Below are 19,177 nucleotides of genomic sequence, written 5' to 3'. Positions count from 1 at the left end.
ATCTCGGACAATTGTGGTATTGTGTATATTTTCGCAAATTCACGGTTTTCACGAAATTCCCAAATTTATAGTAAATTCCCATTCAAATAAACGGACATACTCATAGTTCGACAATACCCAACATTCTCAAATTTTGCGCCATTCTATAAACCCCATTCCGATCTTTCAACCAAACCAAACATGTTTTCCCATTCCCAAAATTCCCGGTTTTCCCAGAATTTCTGGTTATTTTCTCCCCATTGAAAATGAATGGGAAATAAACAATCGACTACATATCTCATATTTCTCATCCGATTTGAACCAATCCAACATCCACACACTCCACTCACCCTGGACATTAAAGTCAGCGTGTTTCCCGGCTTTGAACATTTTCTAATTTTCTGGAATTACCAGGAATTTTCCCCCATTGAAAATGAATGATTTATATACAAACCTCTCCATATCCCACATTTTTCAACCGATTCAAACAGTTCCAACATCCACGCACTCCACTCACCCTGGACGTATTATCTCGGACAATTGTGGTATTGTGTATATTTTCGCAAATTCACGGTTTTCACGAAATTCCCAAATTTATAGGAAATTCCCATTCAAATAAACGGACATACTCATAGTTCGACAATACCCAACATTCTCAAATTTTGCGCCATTCTATAAACCCCATTCCGATCTTTCAACCAAACCGAACATGTTTTCCCTTTCCCAAAATTCCCGGTTTTCCCAGAATTTCTGGTTTATTTCTCCCCATTGACAATGAATGGCAAATATACAATCGACTGCATATCCCATATTTCTCATCCGATTTGAACCAATCCAACATCCACACACTCCACTCACCCTGGACATTAAAGTCAGCATGTTTCCCGGCTTTGAACATTTTCTAATTTTCTGGAATTACCAGGAATTCCCCCCCCCCTTTGAAAATGAATGGTTTATATACAAAACTCTCCATATCCCACATTTTTCAACCGATTCCAACAGTTCCAACATCCACGCACTCCACTCACCTTGGACATATTATCTCGGACAATTGTGGTATTGTGTATATTTTCGCAAATTCACGGTTTTCACGAAATTCCCAAATTTATAGTAAATTCCCATTCAAATAAACGGACATACTCATAGTTCGACAATACCCAACATTCTCAAATTTTGCGCCATTCTATAAACCCCATTCCGATCTTTCAACCAAACCAAACATGTTTTCCCATTCCCAAAATTCCCGGTTTTCCCAGAATTTCTGGTTATTTTCTCCCCATTGAAAATGAATGGGAAATAAACAATCGACTACATATCTCATATTTCTCATCCGATTTGAACCAATCCAACATCCACACACTCCACTCACCCTGGACATTAAAGTCAGCGTGTTTCCCGGCTTTGAACATTTTCTAATTTTCTGGAATTACCAGGAATTTTCCCCCATTGAAAATGAATGATTTATATACAAACCTCTCCATATCCCACATTTTTCAACCGATTCAAACAGTTCCAACATCCACGCACTCCACTCACCCTGGACGTATTATCTCGGACAATTGTGGTATTGTGTATATTTTCGCAAATTCACGGTTTTCACGAAATTCCCAAATTTATAGGAAATTCCCATTCAAATAAACGGACATACTCATAGTTCGACAATACCCAACATTCTCAAATTTTGCGCCATTCTATAAACCCCATTCCGATCTTTCAACCAAACCGAACATGTTTTCCCTTTCCCAAAATTCCCGGTTTTCCCAGAATTTCTGGTTTATTTCTCCCCATTGACAATGAATGGCAAATATACAATCGACTGCATATCCCATATTTCTCATCCGATTTGAACCAATCCAACATCCACACACTCCACTCACCCTGGACATTAAAGTCAGCATGTTTCTCGGCTTTGAACATTTTCAAATTTTCTGGAATTACCAGGAATTTTCCCTCATTTGAAAATGGTCTATACACAAACCTCTCCATATCCCTCGTTTTTCAACCGATTCAAACCGTTCCAACATCCACCCACTCAACTCACCCTGGACATTCAAGCTAGCATGTTTCCCGGCTTTGTTCATTTCCCAATTTCCCGGAATTACCAGGAATGTTCCCCCGTTGAAAATGAATGGGCAATTTACAAACCTCTCCATATCCCACATTTCTCAACCGATTCGAACCGTTCTGACATCCACACCTTCCACTCACCGTGGACATTCAAGCACTTCCAATCGCGTTTATCGGCGGCTTGCGCACATAGGGATTTGCAAATTCTTGTACTGTGTATTATTTTGATTGTCATTGATTGTGGGGAAAATGGTAAGAAAAGAGTTAAATGATTGTTACCTCAAATAACTGCCGAGTACTCTCTTTAATGGGATGTGTTAGTTGAGCTGTAATATTGTTGAACTGAAGGTTGTATAGGAAGCACATCATCACCATGACATCCTACATCATTCATTCATTGAAGAAGATGTACTCTTCGCTTCCAGGCCTTACTTGGAGGAACCCCGCAACGTCATCGTGCACAAAGGCGTCGAGCCTCTGGGCATCTCCATTGTGAGCGGCGAGAACGGAGGCATCTTCGTTTCGAAGGTGACTGGAGGTAGCATCGCCCACCAGGCAGGCCTGGAGTACGGGGACCAGTTACTGGAGGTAAGAAGAATAGATGATAGTGGAGCAAGATTCATCATTTTGCTGGACCCTCCCTGAATTCAAACTTTGGTCCTTGCTCAGTTCAATGGCATCAACTTGCGTAACGCTACGGAGCAGCAGGCTCGCCTCATTATTGGTCAACAGTGTGACACCATCACCATCATGGCCCAGTACAACCCACACATGTACCAGCTGGGCAACCACTCTCGCTCCAGGTAAACACTTTTGTGGTTTTCTTTGGGCTCAATGTTGACCCCAGCCAAAACTAAAACTAACATTGGGAATGCATTTGATGTATTTTGGGGCTTTTGTCCAGTAAGGCAAGGTAATGCATCAGCCTTGGAAGGTTCTGCAGCAAATATTATCAATTAAAGGAAGTATAGGGTATGTCAACAAATGTCAACTATATTTATTTTTCCCTCATTGAAATACCAGAAAAATACAATTCACTGTAGTATTTGTTTTTATTGATTTATATATATGTGTGTGTATATATATATATATATACACAGTATATATGTATGTATATATTTATACACATATATACAGTATAAATAATGTATATGTTTATGTATATGTATATACATATAATGTGTATATATAAATACTTTTGTTTATTTATTTATATATATATATATATATATATATATATATATATATATATATATAATATATATGTCTATATCTATGTACCGTATTTTTCGGAGTATAAGTCGCTCCAGGGTAGAAGTCGCACCGGCTTAAAACGCATAATAAAGAAGGAAAAAAACATATAAGTCGCACTGGAGTATAAGTCGCATTTTTTGGGGAAATGTATTTGATAAAAAACCCAACACCAAGAATAGACATTTGAAAGGCAATTTAAAATAAATAAAGAATTATGAACAACAGGCTGAATAAGTGTACGTTATATGAGGCATAAATAACCAACTGAGAACGTGCCTGGTATGTTAACGTAACATATTATGGTAAGAGTCATTCAAATAACTATAACATATAGAACATGCTATACGTTTACCAAACAATCTGTCACTCCTAATCGCTAAATCCCATGAAATCTTATACGTCTAGTCTCTTACGTGAATGAGCTAAATAATATTATTTGATATTTTACGGTAAAGTGTTAATAATTTCACACATAAGTCGCTCCTGAGTATAAGTCGCACCCGGCCAAACTGAGAAAAAAAATGCGACTTATAGTCCGAAAAATACGGTATGTATACATATGTATGTATATATGTATGTGTGTATATATATATATATATATATATATATATATATATATATATATATATATATATATATATATATATATATACATGTGTGTATGTATGTATGTATGTATGTATGTATGTATGTATGTATATATATATATATATATATATATATATATATATATATATATATATATATATATATACATGTGTGTATGTATGTATGTATGTATGTATGTATGTATGTATGTATATATATATATATATATATATATATATATATATATATATATATATATATATATATATATATATATATATATATATATAGAAAATGGATGGATGGATATATATGTATAAATATGTATGTATATTTATCTATGTATATATATATATATATATATATGTATGTATATATATATATATATATATATGTATGTATATATATGTATGTATGTATATATATATATATATATATATATATATATATATATATATATATATATATATATATATATATATATGTATGTATGTATGTATGTATTTGTGTATGTATGTATTTGTATATGTATATATGTATGGTATGTATATATATATATGCATGTATGGTATGTATGTATATATGTATGTATATGTATATATGTGTATAAACCAGTCACTATCAGGGTTTTTTTTCCCATTTAACAATAAGAAAAATGTCTGGGGTGTCCAAACTTTTCCTCCTAGTGCTGCATATTTTAAAATCAAAGGATGCGAGTGCCATATTTTTCATTAAAGAAAAAAAAAAAGTCTTAAACCATTACAATATTCCAGGAAGTTATACTGCATATATTTAAAGAAATAAACAGTTTGCTTTCCCTTTCCTATTTGTATTTTTGTAATTGTATTTTTTTTTAATGTGCCACAGTACCACACTTTGGACACACCTTTTATATTTTGGAGAGAACTGGAATGCTTCTATCATCTTATCGTAAAAAGAGTGGTGTCCAAAGTATGACCCATTTTTATTAGCCAGGGAGATACCGTACAGAGAGTGAACCAGGCCTGTGTCGGTAATGATAGTACATGCTGCTCAAATATCTTCGGTCAGAAAGAAAAAAAACAATTCATAAAACAATTATCTGATTTGGTCTTCTGAAAAGGATTACTAAGGAAAACTAAGGTAGCATTTTATGTAACGTTTTTTTTAGGATGCGGCCCCCCCCTAGGAATTTGGTTTTGGACATGCCTGTTGTAAGGGGTGTGGCTTAAAAAATGGTTCCTACTTCCTGGCCTTGCCAAGGGCTAAATATTGGTGTGTCTAACATCATAAACCACGTGGATCATTATTTTAGTGCTATTTTTAATGCACCATGTTTTGGACTTCCCTAATGGGGGCAGCTCTCGTCTTGAGCCGGTCAGCACCCAGTCTACTCCTCAGGGGAGCGGCGCAGCCACCCCAGACAATCACTCCGCCATCGACACGCTCAGCGAACAGGACGAGGGCACCCTTACCCCTTCCTCAAAACAGACCACGCCCACCACCAGCCCCCGCAACTATGTCAGGTAAATAAAAAGGCTGTTCCCGGCAGTAATAATGAGCCTAAAGCAAGCCACTGTCTCCACTTCCTTTTACCCAGAATGCACTCTGACGGCAACAAGAAGGCGGTGGAGCCTCGACTGGTGACGGTGCACAGGCCTGGCGTGGAGGTGGGGGTCACGCTCTGTGGGGGGAACCTGCGGGGCGTCTACATAGAAAGCCTGGATGAGGACAGTCCTGCCAGAGGAGCTGATGGGTTGCGTCCTGGTGACCTCATTCTGGAGGTATGATAGATAGAGGGAAATGCAATTGATTCAAATGGATGTGGAACAACTTTTCTGATGCACTAACTGTCAGATTCAAACACTGATGACATCTATTAAACAGACGAGAAGCAAGGAATCATGCAGAGACAGAGTTACATTTTGCTCAATTGAGGAAAGACGTTATTTAGGCTGTACTCTAGTTACAGATCCAAACTTCGCTCTAAAGTCTAGCCCACGTGCTTCCTCTATTTATTTGGGAGGTCCCTGGTTACATCACTGAAGCTGTCACTGAGGAAATGGGGTTAATATCGACAGCTCCAGTTAGACACAATATATGATTATACAAGAAATGCAAATGTGTTGACGCTGGTGCTATCGCCTTGTCTCTGCTCTGTCTGCGTCACGGCGGTGTTCGGCCTTGGCAGTCAGCAGGCCGTTCCTGGACACAGACACTGATACGAGACTGGCTTGCAATCTTTTGGATTGCCAGCTTTGCACAGACAAAGAAAAATACCACTTCAGCACAATTGACAATAATTACAGCAATGGCCCTTAAGCATAAAAGTTGTGTGATAATATATATATAATTATTGTAACACTAACAGCATCATACAATCTAATTGGACACTGGCGATACACTCTAGAACAGGCCTGGGCAAATTATTTTGACTGGGGGGGGCCAAATTTAGAGAAAAAAATGTGTCTGGGGGCCATTATAACTATTTTTAGGAACACTAATACAAAACCTCACAACAATGTCTGATTGAATGAATGCTAAAAACGTTATGACAGACCTCCCTAAAAAACGTAAAGGAATTAAAAATTTTTTTACTGAATAAGACACCCAGAATGTACATGAAAATAAAAAATGTGGGATTTACAATATTAACTATGAACAATAAACATGTGAAGAAAAGCAGATCAACTTTGGCAGCGTGCCGACCCAAGCCGATCAAACGTTGAGACTAGAGATGTCCGATAATGGCTTTTTTGCCGATATTCCGATATTGTCCAACTCTTAATTACCGATTCCGATATAAACCGATACCGATATATACAGTCGTGGAATTAACACATTATTATGCCTAATTTTGTTGTGATGACCCGCTGGATGCATTAAACAATGTAACAAGGTTTTCCAAAATAAATCAACTCAAGTTATGGAAAAAAAAAAAGTGCCAACATGACACTGCCATATTTATTATTGAAGTCACAAAGTGCATTATTTTTTTTTAACATGCCTCAAAACAGCAGGTTGGAATTTGGGACATGCTCTCCCTGAAAGAGCATGAGGAGGTTGGGGGGTGGGGGGTGGGGGGTGGGGGGGGCTGTCATGCGGTGAAATGATCCTCCGCATTTGACCCACCCCCTTGTTCCACCCCCTAAGAGGGGAGGGGAGCAGTGAGCAGCAGCGGTGGCCGCGCTCGGGAATCATTGGTGATTTAATCCCCAATTCCAAATCTTGATGCTGAGTGCCAAGCAGGGAGGCAATGGGTCCCATTTTTATAGTCTTCAGTATGACTCATCCGGGGTTTGAACTCACGACCTACCGATATCAGGGCGGACACACTAACCACGAGGCCACTGAGCAGGTCAAATTAGTAGTTACGCATGCGGCCCGTTAATCTTTTCAATCTGGCCCGCCGGACATTCCCAAATAAACGGGCCGCATGCGACCCCTGGGCCTTAATTTGCCCAGGTCTGCTCTAGAAAGTAATTACTAATTTGACCTGCTCAGTGGCCTTGTGGTTAGTGTGTCCGCCCTGAGACTGGAAAGTGGTAAGTTCAAACCCCGGCCGAGTCATACCAAAGACTATAAAAATGGAACCCAATTTCCTCCCTGCTTGGCACTCAGCATCAAGGGTTGGAATTGGGGGTTAAATCACCAAATGATTCCCGAGCGCGGCCACTGCTGCTGCTCACTGCTCCCCTCACCTCCCAGGGGGTGGAACAAGGGGATGGGTTAAATGCAGACATACTTGCCAACCCTCCCGAATTTTCCGGGAGACTCCCGAAATTCAGCGCCTCTCCCGAAAACCTCCCGGGACAAATATTCTCCCGAAAATCTCCCGATTTTCAACCGGAGCTCGAAGCCACGCCCCCTCCAGCTCCATGTGGACCTGAGTGACAACAGCCTTTTTTCATGACGGGAGGACAACAGGGTGACAAGAACTAAATCATCCAGACTAGAGATAAATTGTATTATTATGTTTATTTCACCTAAAATAAATATATTTATTAATTAAAAAAAAAAAAAAACTAAATACATTTTTACTATATTTTTCTAAAAACATCAAAATTAATTGTATTTTTATTTGTATTTTTTCGTGACTCCTTATTACATCCAGCCATAGAATTATACATTAAAATAAACATATTTGAAATAATTGATTTTAAATTATCATAATAATTCATTTAAAATGACTATATTTAATTATTAAAATAATTGCTTGTTTATCAACAACTTTAGCATTTTATTCATTACATTTTGAAACTCTCATAAGCCAAGTTATGTTATATTCCTTAATATTTATTTATGCAAGTTTGAAGTATCAATTATCCAAACACAGTTTTGTTTGCATATTTTCAGGATGTAGATATCTATATATATCTATATATATATATATATATATATATATATATATATATATATATATATATATATATATATATATACATATACATATGTATGAAATACTTGACTTGGTGAATTCTAGCTGTCAATATACTCCTCCCCTCTTAACCATGCCCCGCCCCACCCCCGACCACGCCCCCACCTCCCGAAATCGGAGGTCTCAAGGTTGGCAAGTATGAATGCAGAGGATAATTTCACCACACCTTGTGTGTGTGTGTGACTATCGTTGGAACTTTAACTTTAACTTTAATGACAACCTTTTGGAATGGATTGTGTTTGAGTCTACTACATTTAAGTGATAGTCACATGACACTGTCAATTTCCTGCACAAAATCCTGCAGAGTACTTGGTGTTAATTTGAAAGGGCTTTGAGATCAGTCTCCTGGCTTCCACAAATGTTCAAGCACAGATAAAAGGAGCTTTGTTATTATTTATTAATTTTTTTACTTGTCATGATTGCTCATTGATCTCGTCGTCTGCCTCCTTTCATTCCGCATGGGCGATCCATGCACGTGTGCAATGCCAAATCATAAATAATGAACCATTCCTGGCACGCTCCCCGCTTCCCTCAAAAGAGCTCGCTTGATAAAATTAGCATGCAGCGCTGTCACCTTTCTGCACGGCGCCGCTCTGTCCTTCAATCTTCCCCTCTGTTTGCTCGAGGGCCCGAATCAATATGGCGCCACTTTAATTCAGCTGAAAGCCTACGTCGCCCACGTAGATGGAGCCCACGGTGTCTCGCATAAGCGCAAACACGCACAGTCCCCTGTTTAATAATAACACTGTTGTCATTTCCCCCCGCAGTACAACACGGTGAATATGAAGAATAAGACGGCGGAGGAAGTGTATGTTGAAATGCTGAAGCCGGCCGAGACGGTCACTTTGAAGGTGCAGCATCGAGCGGACGACTTCCACGTGCTCAAAGATGTTCCAGGCGATGGCTTTTATATCAGGTGTGACAACACACACACTAGCTCAGTGTTTGAGTAGCACTCTGTATAAAGACCCCATTAATTTCCCCAAAGCATCCTCTTCAGTGTCGCTATTTATAGCAGCGCCCCTTGGCCAGGCAGGAATCTTTCTCATCTAGCCAATTACATCCCACATCGTCACTAATTTAGGTTACCTAATCTCCACTCTCAACACGCTCACCAGGACTAACAACCGTTTCAATGTAATTCATTTATTGGATATACACTCTGTCTTTTGGGAACATGCTATAGGTCTGTGAACAAGATTAAATAGCCAAAACTCTTGTCCCTCGTTTATTGTTGCTAATCGGGCCCGGCCGGACGCAACCGTGATAAATTAATTCCCACGAATCAGTAGGAAGCTGCAATATTTGGCATAGAACTGGACGATTATGGCAAAAATAATAATCCCGATTATTTTGATTAGAGATGTCCGATAATGGCTTTTTTGCCGATATTCTGATATTGTCCAGCTCTTAATTACCGATCCCGATATATACAGTCATGGAATTAACACATTATTATGCCTAATTTTGTTGTGATGCCCCGCTGGATGCATTAAACAATGTAACAAGGTTTTCCAAAATAAATCAACTCAAGTTATGGAAAAAAATGCCAACATGGCACTGCCATATTTATTATTGAAGTCACAAAGTGCATTCTTTTTTTTTTAACATGCCTCAAAACAGCAGCTTGGAATTTCGGAGCTTGAGGTGGGCGGGGTTGGGGGGGGGGGGGGGTAGGATAGGATAGGATAGGTCTTTATTGTCATTGCACAAGTACAACGAAACTTTGTTTTCAGCACAAACCCGTTCAAGATTAGACAAACAAACAGTGTACAGGGTTTGTTTTTTTTAAATTTATTAAATCAACATAGAAAAAAACACATGATCCACTTTCAACTAGTGCATCAACCCAAAAAAAAACCCTCCCTCCCCCATTCACACTCATACACACCCACTCACACAAAAGGGGTTGTTTTTTCTGCTATCAATATTAACATGGACAACATTTCTGCAAGGGACACAACACAGTCCCTGAAGCACACTTGATTGTTTGTGCTGCTGGTCCACTAACATTTTCATTTAATTACTATTTTTTCTTTCTTTTTTCTCCCTTATGTAATTATTTTTATATTGTTTTACTTTCCCTTTTATCCAAGAAAATATTTATTTATCTTATCTATAAAAAAATAAAAATAAAAAAAAATAGGAAAGAAAGGACCTTATGTTCACCAGACCTGGTTGTAAATGAAATTAGCTTTGTTTAAAGATTATTTTTTTTAAAACCAGGTCCAGTCCAGACAATGTCCAAGTCGGGTCCAGCAACACACACCTTCATTCATGTACACTGAGAAAAAAACAAACAAAAAAAAAACAGAAAATTTTGGAACACAGCAGATTGCATATAATCTATAAACAAAATTACATTTTCAAAACAAAAAAACAAAAAAAATGTATGTACTGTCCAGCTTAGGTTCAGGTCACTAAAAATTAGGGAATACAACAACAGATAGCATATAATCTATAAACATAATTACACTTTCAACATAAGCCTTTGAGGACTTCCCATCTTTTTTTATGTTTTTTGGCATCATTATCGTTTTCAACCATGTCAACAGTGTACAGGGTTACAGAACAGGAACGCTGATGGGTCGCCACAAGGTGCCCCGTAAAAGATGGGAAAAAGGTAAACGCTGGGGAAGGATGAGTTAAAAAAAAAAATACAATCTAGACTGGGCTCCTAAGGGGGCCCAGTCTGGAGTGGGACAAAACCTCCATAGCAAAGCACATATACATATTACAACTTACATCTCGAGATATCTAGCAACAGAGGGGAGGGGAGCATGGTGGCAGGGTAGCGGGGGTGTATATTGTAGCATCCCGGAAGAGTTAGTACTGCAAGGGGTTCTGGGTATTTGTTCTGTTGTGTTTATGTTGTGTTGCAGTGCAGATGTTCTCCCGAAATGTGTTTGTCATTCTTGTTTGGTGTGGGTTCACAGTGTGGCGCATATTTGTAACAGTGTTAAAGTTGTTTAAACGGCCACCCTCAGTGTGACCTGTATGGCTGTTGACCAAGTATGCCTTGCATTCACTTGTGTGAAAAGCCGTAGATATTATGTGATTGGGCCGGCACGCAAAGGCAGTGGTCCCCAACCACCGGGCCGTGGATCGATTGGTACCAAGCCGCACAAGAAATTTAAAAAAATGTATAATTTTTTTATTTATTTTTTATTTTTTAATTAATTCAACATAAAAAACACAAGATACACTTACAATTAGTGCACCAACCCAAAAAACCTCCCTCCCCCATTTACACTCATTCACACAAAAGGGTTGTTTCTTTCTGTTATTAATATTCTGCTTCCTACGTTATATATCAATATATATCAGTACAGTCTGCAGGGATACAGTCCGTAAGCACACATGATTGTATTTTTTTATGACAAAAAACTAAACAAAAAGAGAGAATGGTTGCCCCGGGAGATTTTCGGGAGGGGCACTGAAATTCGGGAGTCTCCCAGGAAAATCGGGAGGGTTGGCAAGTATGACTGAGAGACACAACTGCTTTGTACTTCTCCCTACGTCCGTGTACCACTCCGTACAGTTTTAAAAAAGTCATACATTTTACTTTTTGAAACCGATACCGATAATTTCCGATATTACATTTTAAAGCATTTATCAGCCGATAATATCGGACCTCTCTAATTTTGATTCATATTGTAATCATGGTTAATTACACAACTATTCATTAACTAGAAAGCATGAGTATTTATTGTACCACCATAACTCAACTCTAAATATAGTTAAAACATCCTGGATATAAATTAACAAATAAACCACAACAAGCAAACTAATAATAATAATAATAGCAATAAAAATAAATTTAAATAGCAATATAAAGAGCAATTAAATTAAGTATTTCCATTTTAGTTTTTATTCCGTTCCTTACCTTTAACACTTATTTTACCACCCAGTGTTATTTTTGAGGTAAAATTAAAAAAAAAATATTTTTTTGATAATGCAAAGATTCTCAAATGTATTGGCGCAATACATCATTGGACATATTTGACCAGTAATTTAGGTCAAAGCATCAATCAATCAATCAAAGTTTATTTATAATCAAGTTTATTTATACATTTTCCCCATTCAAAAGGAATTATCCATTTTTCACACTTCCACAATTCCCACATTTTTCAACCAATTGAAACCATTCCACCTTCAACATATTTCACTCATCCTGGACATTCAAACTATAATTTTTCCAAGTTCAAAAAAATTCCAGGAATTCCCAGAATTCCCCTTTTTCCAAACCCTTTTTTCACCTTTTTTTCTGTTGACTACTCCTTCCACATTTTTCAACCCACTTCAACCTTTCCACCGTCCAACCATTCCTCTTAATCAGGGCAAAAAACAAATTTGTTTTTTGAACTGGAAAATTTCCCGATTTTCCTGGAATTCCGTAATACCGTTTCTCAATTAAAAATGTTACTACTTCAACATTTCTCGACCAATTTGAAAAATTCCAACACCAACCATTTTAAACTCATTCAGAACATTCAAAAAAATGTTTGGTATTTTCCAAAAAATTAATTTTTTTCCCGAAATTCCCAAATTTCCATTAAATTCCCATTGAAAAGAATTGAACCTTTTTCACAGTTCCACAATTCCCACATTTTTCATCCAATTCAAACCGTTCCAACTTCAAAATATTCAGCCTGCTCAGGAATTGTGTGCTCCCTTTCAACCATTGTAAAAAGAATTTCTGGATTTCCTAGAATTCTCAGTTTTTAGGGACATTTTCCCCATTCAAAATGAATTATCCATTTTTCACACTTCCACAATTCCCACATTTTTCAACCTATTCAAACCATTCCAACATCAACACATTCCACTCATCCTGGACATTCAAACTAACACTTTCCCAAGTTCCAAACCAAATTTCGGTTTTCCTTCAACATTCAAACCATTCCAACATTCAAACTATTGTTACATTCATATTGCAATCTGTCAGCATTTCAGTTCAACTTCAGCATTGGAGCATTCACACGCAATTCCTTCAGGAATTGCCTCTTCTAGTTTGCTTTGATGTTTGCTTGGAGAGCGTGTCTGTGGGCGATCAGTCAGGAGTAGTGAAAGTTTCACATGAGTTCCTAAAACATATTTATTTGTCAGGTTCAAACACTGATAACATCTATTAAACAAGACAAGAAGCAAGGAACTAAACAGAGACAGAATTCAATTTGGCTCAATTGAGGAGAAACGCCTGAACAAAAGATTGTACGCATCCTCTTTTATTTGGACTTTCCCTGATTACATGGCAACAGCTGTTTCTAAAGGGGCGGGGGTCGTAAACAGCCATCGCCTTTGATTACAAAACAGTTCAAAGAAAAGGTCGGTTCAAAGAAAAGGTCGTAAAAGAGTTCAAAGAAAAGGTCACCTGGAGGGGAGTCTGGTCCTGCTTCCTTTCAGTTTTGTAGTTCTCGGGTCAAGACAAAATCTTTCTGTGGATTACAATACATCAAAAAAACAGAACAGAGTGGAGTTTTACAAGCCTTTTTCTTGGTAGGATCAAAGACAGCTTTTTGTCTTCTCGCCGGGAACTCATGGCAACACAAAGTTTTGTGATAACTTAGATACAATTATTCTGACAATATTATTTTCATTTGTTTTCTGCTCCGTTGTCAACTATTTATTTTATAACCTTCTATTCTGGCGAATATTTATGACGCTTGATGACGTTTGGGATGAATGCGACCGGAGCGTTCACATCGAGGACGCATTGCATACATAACCAATTTATTTCCACGTACGAAGGAGATATTAAAAAATTCGGAATTGCACTGTTCACACTGATGTGAAAAAATCTGAATCAACCTGCAGTGTGAACAAGGCTTTAGGGTTCTAATTTGGTAAAACTCCAAATGATACAATCTTTAGTGTGTTAAAATATTGAGGTTCCATGTAGTGTACATGGATGGCAGCTGCAGAATTGTCATAAAGTCAGGTTTTGTTGTTGTTGGTGTAATTTAGAAGACGGGGAGGGCTAGTTGCAGCAGCTGCTGCAGTCACTTGTCATATAGGCAATGGAGCTGCTGATGTCATGTGCAGTAAATACCCTCAGCCCGCTTGCCTGTCACAGATAGGCTGCTCGGGGATGACTTACGAGCCTCCAGTAGGAACCCCAGCAAGTTGTGTTCACACTGTACATGAACTTCCCCTTCTTCTTCTTCCATGGTTATGTGTTGTTATCTTGTTCCCCCGCCAAACTCTGCCGTGGGACACGTCGCCTCCTCCTATCGCCTCATCAACTTTATGCTCTCTCACACCTCGCCATCTATCTCTGTCTCTGCCTCCAGAGCGCTTTACGACCGCGTGGGGGAGGCCGAGGGGGACCTCACGTTCAAGAAGGATGACATCCTGTACGTGGATGAGTCGTTACCAAAGGGCAGCTTCGGGACGTGGATGGCCTGGCAGCTAGATGAGAACGCACAGCAGATCCAGAGGGGACAGATCCCCAGCAAGTACATGTGGGTGGAGAACGCACTGCAACACTTTCACACACTACTTTTATTTATTCTTCTTGAACTGGATGCTGCAGCTGGTACCGCAATATGTGCAATACTACTGATATATATATATATATATATATATATATATATATATATATATATATATATATATATATATATATATATATATATATATATATATATATATATATATATATATATTTCGGAGTATAAATCGCACCGGAGTATAGGTCGCACCGGCCGAAAATGCATAATAAAGAAGGAAAAAAACATATATAAGCCGCACTGGAGTATAAGTCGCATTTTTTGGGGAAATGTATTTGATAAAAGCCAACACCAAGAATAGACATTTGAAAGGCAATTTAAAATAAATAAAGAATAGTGAACAACAGGCTGAATAAGTGTACGTTATATGAGGCATAAATAACCAACTGAGAACGTGCCTGGTATGTTAACGTAACATATTATGGTAAGAGTCATTCAAATAACTATAACATATAGAACATGCTATACGTTTACCAAACAATCTGTCACTCCTAATCGCTAAATCCCATGAAATCTTATACGTCTAGTTTCTTATGTGAATGAGCTAAATAATATTATTTGATGTTTTACGCTAATGTGTTAATCATTTCACACATAAGTCGCTCCTGAGTATAAGTCGCACCCCCCAAACTATGAAATAAAATGCGACTTATAGTCCGAAAAATACAGTATATATATTTACACACACATATGTATATATAAACATATATATATATATATATATATACACACATATATGTATGTGTATATATGTATGTGTGTATATATGTATATATATATATATATATATATATATATACACACAAATATATGTATGTGTATATATGTATGTGTGTATATATATATGTATGTATATATATGTATATACACACATATATGTATGTGTATTTATATATATGTATATATATATATATATATATATGTTTATACACACATATATATATGTGTATATATGTATGTGTAAATATGTATATGTATATATATATATATATATATATATATATATATATATATATACATACATACATACATACATACATACATACATACATACATACATACATACATACATACATACATACACATACGTATATATGTATGTGTATATGTATATATATATGTATGTTTATATATGTATATGTTCATATATATGTATATATATATTTATATATATATATATATATATATATATATATATATGTATGTATATTATATAATTGGACACACCTTCTCATTCAATGGGTTTTCTTTATTTTGAAAAAAATACTAGAATAAAAATGAGAAAGCTCTCTGCAATTTTTCAGTGTCCAACAATGATCATTCAATTGTGAAATAAAATAATACAATTTACACAATTTTTTCAAGACTAATATATTTATCTCCTGACCAATTTAATGGCCACTTTTTATGTGTTTTATTAAAAATATATAGATTTAGAAAACATTTATTTTTGGGCTGTCAAAAATAACTGAGTAAATTAAAATTATCACACTAATTATGTATAAACTGTCATGACCTCTGTGACAGTTTTTGGACTTGAGTTTTTTCTCCTGTCTGCCTTTGAGCGCTGACTCCCACACCTCTTCCTGATTGGCAAGCTAAACACACCTGCTCCTGGTTGCCAATCAGGCTCCTATGTATGCCAGCCCTGAGCAATGTACAGTGCTGGATCATTGTGATTTTGGTCTGTGCTGCTCTGCTATGTCAGTGTGTATTCTTCGGGTTTTGTGCACTTCCGAGCTGCACTTTCCTTTTTGTTATTGAATATATTTTTTGGTTTTATTGTTTTTACGGTTAGTGATCAAATTTCACTTCAAAATAAATCCAGATGGGAATTAAGATACTTTGTTACCAAGTTTTAGCAAATGAATGATGTGGATGCAGGTAACACATTTAAACAAATGTTTTGGGTGAAATTGTGACAAAAAAAAATCACCTTTTTTTTTGTTAATTTAAATCATTCAAGCGAGTAATAACCCATGATTAATCATGGTCAATCCAAGTTCAACAATACAATTAATCATGATTAAACCAAAGTAAAACGTGTGATTAATCTGATTAAAAATGTCATTTGACAGTAGTAATTTGATATATTTTAAGACTTTTTAAATGATTCAATTACATAAATGTTGTGTATTTAGTGTTTTTTTTTGTGATTCTGTAGTGCATTGAAAAGTTTCTGTATCACAGATGAATGAGATGGATGTGTCAAAATTCAAGCATCAAAGGGATGTTGGGCGGGATCAATGATCTAATTCAGGCCTGGGCAATTATTTTAACTTGGGGGCCACATTTAGAGAAAAAAATGTGTCTGGGGCCCGGTATATCTATTTTTAGGAACACTAATACAAAACCTCACAATAATGTCTGATTGAATGCTAAAAACGTTATGACAGACCGCCTTAAAAAACATAATGGAATTTTACATTTTTCTATGAACGATAAAACATTGAATATCGACAAAATATGAATGTCACACCCCCTTTCGATCGACCTATTTTACAATCGAGTGAAACGCTACAAAAATGCAAAAGCAGTGAAATATGAACGCGAAGGGTACAAAATAAACCCACCTACAATTTGATATATCTGATTAGGGATGTCCCGATCCAGGTTTTTGCACTTCCGATCCGATACCGATAATGTTTTTGCACTTCCGATCCGATACCGATACTGACCGATACCGATACTGACCGATACCAATACTGGCCTATCCGAGCATGTATTAAAGTTTCAAGTTATTTAGCCTACTTAGTTGTCAGAATCATGTTGAAAAGGGTTTTAGTACTCTTGATAACAACTAGCCAGCTGAATTAGGGGAGTTTGAAAAATTCACAATGGTTGGTAACAAGAAACTGACCTGTTTATTCAAGGATAAACACAAAATAGACAAAATTATACATGACAAACAGAAATGGCATCATTGAAACTAGGGCTGGGCGATATGGCCTTTTTTTAATATTGCGATATTTTAAGGCCATATTGCGATACACGATATATATCTCGATATTTTGCCTCAGCCTTGAATGAACACTTGATGCATATAATCACAGCAGTATGATGATTCTATGTGTTTTGATTGATTGATTGAGACTTTTATTAGTAGGTTGCACAGTGAAGTACATATTCCGTACAATTGACCACTAAATGGTAACACCCCAATAAGTTTTTCAACTTGTTAAAGTCGGGGTCCACTTAAATTGATTCATGATACAGATATATACTATCAGATATATACTATCATCATAATACAGTCATCACACAAGATAATCACATTGAATTATTTACATTATTTATAATCCGGGGTGTGGAGGGGGGCGCCGGATGTAAGTGTCAAAAAGACAGCTAAAAGAGTTTGATATGATAATAAATCTAAAGTTAAAATATAGGGTAGAAATGCACCCATTTGCAGGAAATGTAGTCTTGATTTTCAAAATTTTCTTTCAAGGCTTGCATGTCTACATTAAAACATTCTTCTTCATACTGCATTAATATATGCTACTTTTAAACTTTCATGCAGAGAAGGAAATCACAACTAAAACAATCACTATTGTTTTCATACGGTGTTGATCTGGAAATTTTTGCCTCGGCATTTTGATGGTGTGGACGTGTGGCACCGAATGGAGATAAGCGTCTCGACAGATGTTACAATATTTGAACAAACAAAACTGTTTTCTCTGTCGTGTCCGTGTGTCGAAAATTGTTATGCGCTTATTTTTTTATTTGATTTTGTGCGTGGCATATAATTGCTATGCGCAGTGCACAATTGCACAGGCGCGCACCTGAGAGGGAGCGTTGCTCGCACGGCTGCGCTAGCATCAGAAGGTGCGCTTGCTGTCTGTGAGAGGGAGACACAGGAAAGAGTGAGAAGAGCCTGTCGTGTAATGTCTGCAGCTAAAAGCGACTGCGTGAGAGTCCACAGACCTGTGGATGTGTTGAAGGTGTGCTGGAAAATGCGGAACGGAAATTAGGGAGCAGCAGAAAAGTGGAATGTATTATTTAAATCTGTGCGTTGGAAAACACGGACCGGAGTTTTTTTTTAAACTGGATCTGGATCTGCATTTTCCCATGCCTTGCCGATACGCATTTTTATGCAAATATCGGCGGCCGATCCGATCCAAATATCGGATCGGGACATCCCTATATCTGATACATCACTAAGTTTTAGAACTTTGTTGTGAAAATCTCCTTCCACGTCTGTGGAAACGCTTCCCACCCACACTGCTTGGTGCCTCGTCTGAGCTGCTGTAAATAGTAACTATTTAGATCACCATAGTAACTAATTAGATTACCATAGTAACTGGTATATCATCCAAAAGCGCAGATTCCAACCATTGAAATACTTTGTATAGTTCAAGAC

General features: G+C 37.0%; 1 protein-coding gene across 3 annotated transcripts in view; it reads left to right on the top strand.

Annotated features, from left to right (window-relative positions):
- Positions 1–19,177, top strand: part of dlg5a (discs, large homolog 5a (Drosophila)) — a 223,529-nt gene that overhangs the window by 191,983 nt on the left and 12,369 nt on the right. For all 3 annotated transcript variants that reach the window (XM_061936460.1, XM_061936531.1, XM_061936380.1), the window contains 6 exons: positions 2,472–2,634; positions 2,716–2,849; positions 5,229–5,393; positions 5,468–5,651; positions 9,073–9,221; positions 14,599–14,769. In XM_061936460.1, coding sequence (XP_061792444.1) covers positions 2,472–2,634; positions 2,716–2,849; positions 5,229–5,393; positions 5,468–5,651; positions 9,073–9,221; positions 14,599–14,769 — 966 coding nt within the window. The remainder of the gene's footprint in view (positions 1–2,471; positions 2,635–2,715; positions 2,850–5,228; positions 5,394–5,467; positions 5,652–9,072; positions 9,222–14,598; positions 14,770–19,177) is intronic.

This window comes from Nerophis lumbriciformis, linkage group LG02, assembly GCF_033978685.3.
Source record: "Nerophis lumbriciformis linkage group LG02, RoL_Nlum_v2.1, whole genome shotgun sequence".
Classification (NCBI taxonomy): domain Eukaryota; kingdom Metazoa; phylum Chordata; class Actinopteri; order Syngnathiformes; family Syngnathidae; genus Nerophis; species Nerophis lumbriciformis.
This window is presented reverse-complemented; position numbering and strand designations above follow the sequence as displayed.